The sequence below is a fragment of the Mytilus galloprovincialis genome, chromosome 4 (assembly GCF_965363235.1).
Source record: "Mytilus galloprovincialis chromosome 4, xbMytGall1.hap1.1, whole genome shotgun sequence".
NCBI classification, from domain to species: Eukaryota; Metazoa; Mollusca; class Bivalvia; order Mytilida; family Mytilidae; genus Mytilus; species Mytilus galloprovincialis.
The window spans coordinates 57,894,776-57,908,841 of NC_134841.1; the positions used below are offsets into that span (position 1 = coordinate 57,894,776).

General features: G+C 31.1%; 1 protein-coding gene across 3 annotated transcripts in view; it reads right to left on the reverse strand.

The window, feature by feature from the left end:
• Positions 1 to 9,556: 9,556 nt before the first annotated feature.
• Positions 9,557 to 14,066, reverse strand: part of LOC143072521 (uncharacterized) — a 56,460-nt gene continuing 51,950 nt past the window's right edge. For 2 of the 3 annotated variants that reach the window (XM_076247494.1, XM_076247495.1), the window contains 5 exons: positions 13,894 to 13,968; positions 12,142 to 12,267; positions 11,648 to 11,893; positions 11,239 to 11,322; positions 9,557 to 10,636 (listed from right to left, as the gene is read on the reverse strand). In XM_076247494.1, coding sequence (XP_076103609.1) covers positions 10,451 to 10,636; positions 11,239 to 11,322; positions 11,648 to 11,893; positions 12,142 to 12,210 — 585 coding nt within the window. In that variant the 5' untranslated portion in view covers positions 12,211 to 12,267; positions 13,894 to 13,968 and the 3' untranslated portion in view covers positions 9,557 to 10,450. Of the gene's footprint in view, positions 10,637 to 11,238; positions 11,323 to 11,647; positions 11,894 to 12,141; positions 12,268 to 13,471; positions 13,524 to 13,893; positions 13,969 to 14,066 lie in introns of all 3 variants that reach the window. The other variant, XM_076247493.1, reaches the window with a different exon arrangement.

Sequence of the window (14,066 nt, forward strand, 5' to 3'; positions counted from 1 at the left end):
TCATTTTTTTACATAAATAAGGCCGTTAGTTTTCTCGTTTGAATTGTTTTACATTATCTTATCAGGGCCTATTATAGCTGACTATGCAGTATGGGCTTTGCTCATTGTTGAAGGCCGTACGGTGACCTATAGTTGTTAATGTCTGTGTCATTTTTGGTCTTTTGTGGATAGTTGTCTCATTGGCAATCATACCACATCTTCTTTTTTATAGCATCCGTGCTCATCCTCAACCTTTATACATGTTATGTATTATCATCAAATACAACTTACATTTCAATATTAAGAATGAACACAAATGTGGCCACTATCATTTAAGACAGAAACCGTCTAAAATTCAACTAAAATGCTAAAATTGTGAAAATTTCAGTAATTTAACATGACTCAATGATGCTAGTACACAAGAAATGTGCATTGAATTGTCAAAAATAGCCCATATTTATGTAGCAGAAGCATTCTACTTTCCAATAAATAACTAACAGGTTTCATTTTAATAATGTTGTAAAACTGCTATAATTTTGGACCTACTCCTTTAAGTTTTTGACTTTTTGACTTTTTTCTTATACTACTACTGTATATGCAATAGGTCAACTATATTTGGTCACTTTGGTGTATGGAAATATTTTATGATGTACATGTCAGTATCACAGGTTTTATTTGACCTTGACCTCATTTTCATGGCTCATTGCTCAGTGTTAGGTTTTTGTGGTTTGGTCTGTTTTTCTTAGACTTCAAGCAATAGGTCTGATATATTTGTTGCAAGGAAGGAATGTAAGCTGTACATGTCTGCCTGACATGGTTCATCTGACCTTGACCTCATTTTCATGGTTCATTGGTCAATTTTCATTTTCTTGGTTAAGCTTGTTTTTTAAAACTATAGGTTGCAATTCTGTAAATATAGACAATGCAATTTGCCATAGGAACTTGGACCTTTGCAGCTAAAACTGACACTTTTACTAGGAAGTTTCTTGAAAAATAACATCCCAGAAAGGAAAGTGTATATGCACTTCTACAGACATGTGACAGAGTTGTCAAGCCACAACAGTTTGGGTCTCATAACTGGGGATTTTTTATCATTTTTTTTGGCGTACCCAATGTTTTTTGTGTGTTGAAACTGCATATCCTCCTTTTTTTGTTAAAAGAACTGATTCCATACCTTCAGACACCTGTATAGCCATTTTTACTTGATAATAATAGAAGATAAGGGGTTTTCAAATTTTTATTCATCATATATATTTTAAGATATGTAATAACAAGTTACAATAACAGAACAATATAAAATTTCAAACAATAGTCCCTATGTTGAATGTTTCTTATAATGTTTATACTAAAGCACTAAATCAATAAGTTATTTTACACAACAGTTAAAGCACACTTGTTTAAATGTCACAAGAGAACATGATTTTAAATAAACATATAAAGCACAGTTTTTACAAGAGCAAGAGCTCTAATCATTGTTAAACATTAATTAGTTCAACCACAATTTAAGAAAGTGACTGTTTGTATAAGGCACAAGCTGCTTTGCGGCTTTGACTAGTTCTAGTAGTACTATTTTATCAAAGGTCAAAATATAGCGGTGTGTGGTATATTTTCAACATTAATACGTCCTGAACATCTAAAATTTTAAACTGACACTAAAATTCTATCTTTACCTTCATTTTTGGACCTTATTCGGTGAAATATTTTTGATGAACAATATGAAAAGAAATTAAATTCCAAAAATTAATATATACTTAACTTAAAAGATGGGTTTTTTTTTTTTCGTTTTCAAAAGAGCACTTACTCGTACTGCCGAGCCGGCTTCAGCTGGTTGAAATGGGTAACCAAAGTTTGAAATTTTGCCATTCACAGTTTCCATAGATCTGTTTTATTGAATTTTAAAATTTTTGTCTTTTCATTTCTTAATCTTGATTATTAGTATTTAAGAAACAAAAAAAAATCTAGAATCTTTGCGGAATATAAATTTGAAACAGGAAAAACAAAGGTCATATACACTATTAATAATGTATCGTGTGTTTTCTTAAAATATTGTCGAGAGTTTTGATTACGAATACACTCACAATAAAATCTGAAGAGTTCCTAGTAAGGTCATTTGACCCTCGCCCATTGGTGTTTGTTGGCAATTGATATATCTTAAAAACAGAATTTAAACAATTTTTCAAGATACTTTAGATGTCATAGTTTCCAAAGATAACATATAATCACATATATTTAATTCTTCCAGTAATTTACAAATACAAATCGTCATTAGTAAATAAAATAGAAACTAAGATGCCAGAATAAAACTTTCTACGACTATAAATAATATGCAGTAAATAATTGGAAGAAACATGACTTTAGAAACATTTGAAACATGACTTTGGAAACATTTGTCCACTTAAATATCTAACTCTGATGGAGGTTCATGGTTTTCTGCATTGTGGAGAGTTGTCATGGTAGCAATGTAGTAAAAATGATCATCACAATTTTCAAAAATAGGGCCATCACTCTCGGTGAATAAATACTGAAAGACATTGGTGTATCACAGGATAATTGAAAGACTGGTTTATTAAAGCTTCTGTTTGCCTGTCTTGGTAGCTGCACAGGTGACACTAAAGTTTTGCCATGTACCCGATATTGAGTTTTTGGATATGTATCAGTTGGTGTTGCATCACTATCAGTTGATGAGTTATCTCCCTTTCTGTTATTTTGTTCATTTTCCATGATGCTCAATTGAGGATAATTTGTTGCATCAAGGCTTGTATCCAGGTCCAGTCTATTATCTACAAATATATAGACGTAAAGTACATATTGTATGCCTTAACAAGAAAATCTTCTAGTTTGCTATTGACCAAAATTCACATAGTAAAAGAAAATCTTTAAGACTGAAAGACTATAGCACATGATATAAACTATTTTTTTTGAAAAGGGAATTCTAGCAATCATATCTGCTTAAGAAAAGTTTACAATAACGAAAATATATTCAGTCTATAGATTATTCACTAAATATTTAAAAAAAAAAAGGTTGTTTACATAAAGGTTTTCATGTTTCCTGAAATTAATATCTTATAATTACAGTAAATACAAACTTTTATGACTATATGGAATGTCATAAAATAAGCTGATTCTATTCTCAACTTAAAGCAAGAGCTTGATATATTGTAGATATCTGTCTATTCTTGAAACAATAGCTTTCATAGAAGCATACACATTTTTCCCTGTTTTTACATTTAAAAGTAGATCATTTTAACTTATCACAGTTTATACATTTATAAGACCTTGGTGGTCATTTATACATGTATATGCCTTGGTGGCAATAGACCTAGGTGGTCATTTATATATGCCTTGGTGGCAATAAACCTAGGTGGTCATTTTTATATGCCTTGGTGGCAATAGACCTAGGTAGTCATTTCTATGATTTTTTACATTTGCCTGGATGGCAACAATGAATTAAAAATACTAGCCTTGGGGCGTCAAGACCTTGGTGGTCATTTATATTCGCCTTGGAGGCTTCTTGATAAAACTAGATGGTAATGTTTGACCTGGTGGCAAAATGTTTTGGGATTTAGACCTTTGGTAGTTATTTACAATATCAACCCAGGTGGTCAGATATTTGTTATGCTGTGCGCCGGTTAAACGCAGGGCAAAGTGCTATCGCTATATAAAATATATCTGGCCATTTTTGAAAACTGTAGTTGAAAAGAGAATAATAAAATTGTTTATAGGGTAAATAGTTTCTTTTGTTACTTTTGAGTGTTGTGGACTTTTCATTTATTATTACATCGTACATACTGATAGAAATGCTCTTTAAAGACTTTGTTAGAAAAGAATAGAATTATTGAGAAAGTGGAATAATTTAGTGTGACATGTCACTTGATATTCATGTTTTTTTATCGAAGTGATGTGTATTGAATTTTAAGGTGTCTTCGTCGAGATCCGCGTTCAGCGGTCTGTTTGATTGTACATATAATTGAATAGAATGTTTTTGTTTTCAGATGGTGTTACCTACAGCTTTGACAGGCTGACGAATGAAGGAGAAGTAATATGACATTGCACGATGATTCATGTCAATGAGTTCGAACAACCTTTTAAAAAGAAAAACAAATTGCAATTGAAGCAATGTTTTGATTTCTGAAAATAAGAAAATAATGAATGGGAAAAATATTGATACTACACTAAATTATGTATGTCTGTGTTGAGAAAGTCACTAAAAAAAAATCTGTGATGGAAGCAGCTTTATGTTCAAATGAACATATTTAAAAGTAATGCTAATAATTTTTCCGTAATTTCATGATGTTTTCTGTTGGATGTGTATTTAATTTCATTGATGTGTTGAAATATGTCACAAAAATCTTTTTGTCAAGGGAGATTAAATAATGCATGGTTGCAATATTTTTGTTTTGTTTTATTTTATCTAATGAATATAATGTTGAATGATTTTGTATTTGTATACTTAAATTTTATGTATGGTTAAATTTTTTAATTTAAATTTCTTTGTCTACAGTTCGAGGGACACTGATTCCCTAGTGGTTTTCCACGTGGATTGTAGGCAAAGGGATTTTTCCTTTTTAAAGTGTGACTAATGCTGTCTTTAATACAAATAAACAAGTTGTTATTTGCTAATATATTTTCAGCAGACATTTGAAGAATCGAGTGGAAATACAATTGTCAATGTTCCTGATTATGAAGTAAAGAGTGTGTTTGTTTCAACAACAGTAAAGAAAGAGACAAGCCAGCATAGTTTACACTTGGAGGTTAAGTCCTTTTGCTTACAAGCTTTCCACATGCTGAAGATGTTATTAAAATAATGACAATGTTCATTTTGATATGAGTTTATTGCCTTAACTCAACTTTTAAAAGTCTGTATGTGGTCAAATTCATGAGAATTAATTGAATTATGAACATTTATAAAGAACTGTGTACATGTATCTTTAAATGTTTAGAAGTGTTTTAAAGTAATTTTAAAAGGAATAATATTTAATAAAAGTGTTGAATTTGTTTTGAGTATTGGGAATACTATTCCTTAAGGGAAAGCCTTGCTAGTGGTGTATTTTGAGATTGGCCTGCAAATATGCTGTATGGACTATAGAGTTTTCTATGCCCATAACTTAACATGAACTGGATGCAAGATTATATCAATCACTGAGGATATGTGTATAACCTCATTGGTTGATATCTTTGGCGGAAGTACATGTGATACATCCTCATTCTTTCAATATCCAAGTGGTGGTTGGTTTAAGGGCTATGTTTGGTCAGGCAATACATATTGCCTGTTATTGCCTGTTTGGGATGATGAGGTTCTTGATAAGTTCCCCCCTCTCCCACCCATAAGTACCAAAATGTGGATTTGTTTTTATATTCATATTTTAATACATTGTATTGGTATTACATGTATGCATTTTGGGTTGATGAGCACGAGACAACATTAGAAAAACATAAGCATTACCATGGGATCATGTTGACAAAACAAACCTTTGCTTTATCGATTTTCAAGGGAAAGGTCAATGAGCTCCAGAGTAGTTTTATAACTGAAAAACAACTGTGCACTATGTCCAGTGAGCTCTTCTGCATTGCATTGTGCATAGAAGTCCACATTTTGGTTTCTGAAACGTTAAGATATTATTTTGTATTCGGTTATTTCCTCTAGAGTTTTCTATGCCCATAACTTAACATGAACTGGATGCAAGATTATATCAATCACTGAGGATATGTGTAATTCCACATACAATTTACATGTATTTTCTTCTAAGTATATAATACTGTATATCATTTGCAAGTCATCCATTACTAAAATTATAAAACATATACATTTGTGTACAGAAACTAACTTTGAACCTTGTTTTTAATCAAACCATAATCCATTCTAATGCAACAACATTGTAACATTCATTTTGATTGGATAACTTCAACAATTTTCATGGTGTGAATTGGCCCTTTGAAAAATTACGCACAAGCGCAGACGACGTATGACAGATTTAAAATGTATGATTTAACATTATTTTCTGTCAGTTTCATCAGAATGGAGATAACAATATTGTATTTTAAGCTCTGACAGCATCAACTGATGTTTTGATGGTCGCAAATACCAGTTTACTGGCTTCACTAAAGCGTCACCATTAAACTCAATTTGAAACCATCAAATCACTAATTGATGCTGTTGCAGCTTAAACATACAATACAGTTATCTCCTAATTGATGATCAGTCAGGGGAGTTACTTGTACAAGTGATTTTTTAAATCACTTTCTTAAGTGATTTTTTTCAACAAACTAGAGTTAATTCCCTTTCATTACTTTTCAAAAATCACTTCTACCAGTGATTATAAATATTTCTTTAAATCACTCATTTAAGTGATTATTATGTTTGGGAAAGTTTCAATAAGAAACAAGGGTTATCTCCCATTTTCAGAGGACAACAACACAACAGGAGTCTTCATGGCATAACTAATAGAAGACACCTTTTTAAAAGGTGAAAAAAAACAAAGACTAACTTGTATGGAGTAAAATTTATATTTTCTGTTTAGAGCATTATCATGATTATAGCAGTTGTACATGAATAACACATTTTTCATAAAGCAAAGGTTTCCACTGAAAATGATAAAAGTTTCATTTGTACAAAAAAGTTGAACATTATATAAAAGATCACAAATCCATTAAATTTGAAGCTCGTATATATATATAATACAATTTAAGACAAACAAGAAATAGAAAAATCAAACTTGTATTTTAACATTTTTGGAAAAGGTTTTTCTTGTAGTATACTAAACCTTGTGGTGGGAACACTTGAACTACTTATAATGGAAAAAAAAATCTGTGATTTCAGACTTAATAAACATGATAAAGGGCACACCAGAAAAGCAAGGATTTTTCACAAGAAATATAAAAAACAAACATCAACATCAGAGTCTAACATTAAGATAACATATGTTCTATATAGGATATATATACAGCATGCATGATCATCACTATTAATCCTTTTATCATATTTTAAAACAAATTGGACATTCTACCTAAACAGTGCTAAAAGGACTGCAAATATTCTGCAAACTTACATTATGTAAAAGTATTTGTCAACTATGACAACATACACTCAAAAGTTACAACCAGAATTTGTTGTGACAGCATAAAAATATATCACAAACACTGAAGATTTTTGTCAAGATCTTGTAACTTTATTTTTTCCATTCTTAATGCTCTATATCACACTTGAATACAACTTAAATTGTCTAAAACATGACGACTAATTATGGCTTACCCAAATTATTATTAAATTGACATAAATGAATAATATATTTAGAACCATTTCATTAAAATGTATGTGGGAGGGTAGGAAGGGTCTCTCAAAATATTCCTACTACCAAGAATACCAAGAACTATTATTAAAGATAATTTTGCATAATGGTTACAGATGCATGCTGAAAAAAACACCTGTAACCCACATCAAATTATTTCCCTTCCCAAATACATTTTCTTTATAAAGCACAAAGGTGTCAGTATTCACCTCAGAAACTTACAAAACCTTTGAATAGACTTATTAAGAAGGGATATAATTACGATACTGTTGTCAAGTCATTAAAGATTGCATATTTTGGCGTTAATATTGAGTCACTGATAAGGTCTTTGCATCGGAACTAAACACATTTATTCTAAAAACAGTTGTTGGCATGACACGGGTTATGTTCTTCTCATATATGTTATGATGGTATGATACTAAACCCCTAACGGGAAGGATTGTGCCTGATGTTCATATGATGAAATCATAATCTTTCAGTCAGTTTAGTTGAAGTCTGGAGCTGGCATGTCAGTTAACTGCTAGTAGTCTGTTGTTATTTATGTATTATTGTCATTTTGTTTATTTTCTTTGGTTACATCTTTTGACATCAGACTCGGATTTCTCTTGAACTGAATTTTAATGTGCGTATTGTTATGCGTTTACTTTACTACATTGGTTAGAGGTATAGGGGGAGGGTTGAGATCTCACAAACATGTTTAACCCCGCCGCATTTTTGCGCCTGTCCCAAGTCAGGAGCCTCTGGCCTTTGTTAGTCTTGTATTATTTTAATTTTAGTTTCTTGTGTACAATTTGGAAATTAGTATGGTGTTCATTATCACTGGATTAGTATATATTTGTTTAGGGGCCAGCTGAAGGACGCCTCCGGGTGCGGGTATTTCTCGCTACATTGAAGACCTGTTGGTGACCCTCTGCTGTTGTTTTTTATTTGGGCGGGTTGTTGTCTCTTTGACACATTCCCCATTTCCATTCTCAATTTTAATAGAATAAATAGCCTTATAGCAAGTTATAAAGACTTTTGTACCAATCAAATGAATAAAAACAAGCAAAATACTTTACTTATATCACAAAAAAATCACTTAAAACACTGACAATAGAATCACTGTGTTAAGTGATTAATAGAGACCAATACTTATGGCTTTCTCATTAATTATTGCAATTTCATTTCAAACAAGCACTAACAATACTTAATACTAAAATATCTAATAAACAAGACTGCACATTGCACTTTAAGGAACTTTTACAGATAAAGAGACTTGAATGAAGTTTAAACTGCCTTCAACATTTTCAAGGTTAAAATTAATGCATCCACAAAATTAATAGAAAACAAATATTTTTGTACCCATAACATGAATAATTAAAATTTATCAAATTCTAAAGGGAGCTTACATCAAAAGATGTAAACAAGTCACCAAAATTTCATAAGAACTGCTGATAAAAACAAGCATAATACACTTAAATCACATAAAAATCACTTAAAACAGTGACAATAGAGCGCTAGAATCACTGTTTTAAGTGAAAAAGAGCGACCAATACTGATGGCTTTCTCACTTCTACATTTCATTTTCATATCAACAAGCACTAAAATTACTAGATACAAACTTTAAATGAAGTTTTAAACTACACGAATATTACAGAAAAACAAACTTTTGTACCCAAAAAATGAAAAGCAAGCATAATACCCTTATATCACAAAAAAATCACTTAAAACAGTGACAATAGAATCACTGCCTTAAGTGATTATAAGGGACCAATACTGATGGCTTTCTCACTACTTATTGCATTTCATGTCAAACAAGCACTAAAATTACTAACATATCTAAAAAACAAAACTACACATTGCACATAAGGAGCGATAACAGATACAAACTTTAAATGAAGTTTTAAACAGCCTTCAACATGTTTAAGAAGAAAATTAATGCCTCCACGAAATTTATAGAAAAACAAACTTTTGTACCCATAAAATGACAAACAAGCATAATACTCCTTATATCACAAAAAATCACTTAAAACAGTGACAATAGATCACTGTGTCAAGTGATTAATAGAACTCAATACTGATGACTTTTTCACTACTTATTGCATTTCTGTCAAACAAGCACTAAAATTACTAACATATCTAAAAAAACAAAACTACACATTGCTACTAAGGAACGATAACAGAAACAAACTTTAAATGAAGTTTAAATTGCCATCAACATGTTTTAGAAGAAAATTAGTGCATCCAAAAAATTTATAGAAAAAACAAACTTTTGTTCCCATATATATATATATATATATATATATAAATATATATATAAAAAAAAGAATCACTTAAAACAGTGACAATAGAATCACTGTCTTAAGTGATTAAAAGAGACCAATACTGATGGCTTTGGCTTTGGCTTCCTTATTTCATTTCATGTCAAACAAGCACTAAAAATAAAAACACATCTAAAATAAAAAACTACACATTGCACATAAGGAACGTTTACAGATACATACTTTAAATGAAGTTTAAATTGCCATCAACTTGTTTAAGGAGACATTTAATGCATCCACAAAATTTGTAGAAAAAACAAACTTTTGTTCCCATAAAATGAAAAACAAGCATAATACTCCTTATATCACAAAAAAAAAAGAATCACTTAAAACAGTGGCAATTGAATCACTGTCTTAAGTGATTAATAGAGAACAATACTGATGGCTTTCTCACTAATCATTGCATTTCAAACAAGCATTAAAATTATTACATTTTATAATTACACATAAAAAGTTCTCATTGCACATAAGGAAATCTATAGGACACAAAAAAACAATTTAGTTACTGTGAAAGTATTTTAATTTGTGGGTTTCAATTTTCGTGATTTGAGCAACATTTACATGTTCGTGGGTTTTAAAATTGTAGAATTTAGTTTTCCAAAAAAAGAAAAAATCAAAATATTGAAGTTATTAGAAACAAACGTTAGAAATTGTCTAGATGAAAGGAAGTTGCAAAGTATAAATTGACCAATGTAAATTGTAAATCAAAGTGATCACACTAATGAACTCGAAATAGAGACTTATTAAAGACCATCAAAGGTGTTTATTAGGCCATTTACATGTCACTTAAATTCATGGATAATGTCACCCACGAAAACCAAGAAAATTGGTTTCTCACAAATAAAAGTACTTTCACAGTAAAACTATGCCTTCAACATAAAAATATTAATTAAATTTCAACAGTAGTTTTCTGCCAGTTAAAACAGTTTCTGGCTCTTGTAGAATATCTGTGATCATTGATGGATCCACCAATGACAATTCTGTTTTGTCAGGCCACTGCTTTAGTTGACTATCCTTGATATCTTTTAAAAAAGATACCACAGGTTCACTCCCATCAATAAGTTCAACAACCTGAAATAAATGGATATATAAATATTTATATAAACTTTGTTTGTTTATAATTAACAATCTATTGATATGTGACTTTATTTGTCAATTAAACAAACTATCACAAAGTTCAAATGTAGTAGATTTAAGTAATTATAGGCAACCATACAGCATTCAACATTGAGAAAACCCATACCTTATATTAAGCTATAAAGGGGCCAAGAATCAGAGTACTTGCAGTTACTACAAGAAAATTACAAATGATAAACAGATCTTGATCTCCCAAACTATGCATATAATCAGCCTAGATTAACAAAAATGTAATTTCAGGGAAATAATAATTTAAGCCTCTCTGTATGTGATGTTTGTCATTGGCGGATCAAAAAAAGGGAGGGGGGGTCCAGGGGTTGGAACCCCCCCCCCCTTTACTCTGGGTTGGGAACCCTCCCTATTTAAAATGGCTGGATCCACCACTGTGTTTGGTTATTTTCCAAAAATAAAAAGGACATCTCTTAGCTTTTCAAACCCTTTGAATTACGACTTGTGTTTTATTTCATGGCATACAAATTTTACTTGATGTGTGTGGCATTAAAAGGCATTCCTTTGATAAACTAAATTTAACATACCTGTCCAATAAAATATTGTTCTTTTGTACTCCCTCTGGCTTTAACAACAAACTTCACTCTCACGAAATCATTTTCTTTTGGCACCTTTAAAAAAAATGATCACATAATATTTAAAACAGTTTAATTTATGATGTCTTAGTTTTTATATGTAAATATAACATGTATAACTTCATGAAATTTTCAATCTCAAAACTTAAAATCTTGCTACAGATATAGCTATCCAATAAAGTGTATCATAGATGAACACTATCTGACAAATCAGGACAATATTACTCTACAAGAAAAAGAAAACCAAACTGAAACTTTGAATAAAAAAGATATTGCATGTATCATGACCACATTGTTACATAAATAACCAAAATTTATATCTATTCTCCGCGTTTATCTATTCTTAAAACAGGTCTCTTACATTTCTTGTACATGTTGTGTGCAGTTGTGCAGCTGGTATGGGTTGACCTTCATCGGTGGTCGTGACTGAACTAACCTGGACTTCTGGGGCATGGACTTCAGTAGCCTGGACTTCAGGGGCCTGGACTTCAGAGGCCTGGATTTCAGGGGCCTGTACTTCAGGGGCCTGGACTTCCGGAGCCTGGACTTCCGGGGCCTGGACTTCAGGGGCCTGAACTTCTGGGGCCTGCACTTCTTCTGAGTCATCCTAAAAGGGCAAATTTATAAATCTAATATTATCACTAGTTACAGTTTCTTATCTGATCATGAATAAAGTGTTAGCAAGCAGTCATTGATATGTATCTCTTTTCCCTTAAAGTCATCATCTATGCATTTTTGTTGCTTGACAAAATTCTTTAAACAGTTCAGAACCCAGTGTCTTAACAAAAAACTCGTAGATATGACAGAAAAATCAATGTTTACCAATAAACATGATAAAAGTAATGAAACACTTACCATGTGCTGTTCATGCTGTTCAAAAACATCCTCGAATTCCCGGAAACTGATTGTGGTACCATCTTCCATTTCAATTTCCGAGGCACCATCAATTGGAAACAAATCGTTCAAGGTGGTATTACTTATCTGAAAAAAACAAAGACTAACATCAATTCACTAAGTAAACAATCTTCATCAGCCTCAATTTGAATATTAAACTACATTAGAAATGATGATAATGATGATGATGATGATAAGCTGTTCAGTTGCAAATAACATGTTAATATGATCACATTAACCTTGCTAATCACTTGACACATGCTGAGATGATGTTTTATAAATAGGCAGCTGAAAGGTAACAGGCCAAAGGAAGACATTTTACATTAATCATGCACATAATTATGACCTTAAGACTACTAGTCTTTGCTCTTAATTCTAAATGATGTGTAAATAGTTGAGAAATAGCAAATATCAATTTAAAACCCTTCGGTTTGACCTGGCCAGAGATCAAACTAATCATCAAGATAAAAAAAATTACAGCTTTAAGATATATACTTAAGTGATGGTTTTTGCAAAATTTCAGAACACTAAATTTGCATTTGAAAAGAATTTTTCAGGATTACCTTGTCAACAAAATAAATCAATTGTATTTTAATATTTTGAATACTCAAAGTATCCCTGAGTAGTAAATGTTATTGTAAATGTGGTTTTACCTAATAAAGGTAACTTAAAAATTGTAATGTACAGGAAAATTGTTTCATGCTTTGTTCATGTTGTTAGTAGTAACAAATCCATGCAAGTTAACAGGAGTAAGTATATAAAGTAAATTCTTCATGCTATGAACAATACAGAACAATGTTTTTCTTTTAAGAAATGGTCAGGCTACATGCTTTAAATAAGTCAAATGCAACCCTGTGATTAAATTTATTAGGCATGATGAAATGAAATGTTTTATCTTGCATTCAATGGAATCAGTTCCTTTTTCAAAATAAACATTAAATTTAGATAAAAAAAAAAATCCACACAGAAAAAAAACCTGTTTTTTTTTATAGTTGAACTTGGATTACAGTTTCACAAGGAATGACATAGCTGATTTTTTTTTTTAAAGTTACAAATAAGCAATGCAGCATTCTTCCTAGGGTGCCATGGTGATATTTGACAGATTTTAATAGTACAATGTTTTATATTGAAGTTTGTGCTGTCATTTTTTTAGAATAATGGGGAGAATATTGTTCACAATGTTTAATTAAAAAATAACATGCAAGTAAGTATCAGTTGCCAGTGTTGGGAAGGTTAATTTAACAACTCAATATAAACATGTTAGAATTCAACTTGAAAATGAAGAATGTACATTTAAACTGTCCTCATGGTCATTGCTGGTTCCTGCCTTGGGTACATTGTTCCTTTTAGTAAATAAAAATAAGTATGACCAATGTTAAAATATGTTAAAAACAATATATATATATATGTTTGCTGTACAGACTGAGTCATTGTCAGTTTCAATCTTTTATGCAATTATCATAAATAGTTTCTGAGATACAGCACGACATGTGAAAACACATCCCCCTTTTTTCCCCCCAAAAAAAACCAATAACTCTAAAATAAAATAGAGAATCATCACGAAATAGTATACAGATCATCAGATTAATATAACTTAAAAGTGTGTAAAATTAAATGCAACAAGGTTTCTGAGATATGGCACAACATGTGACACCCCCCCACCACTTTTTTTACAACTAACTCAACAGCTCTTAAAATCACTGTTATATATACCTTTTGCTGTCATGGATGATGATTGGTATTTCATCACTTAATTCTTTTTCTTCAGTTGGTTCATTAGCTTCAGTTCTGAAAGAGAAGTTTTCAACAATAAGTATTGGATACATTGGTTGCTACCAGAGGCCGTGATCAGTCTTTGTGATAGTACTATTTGACAAAAAATTATT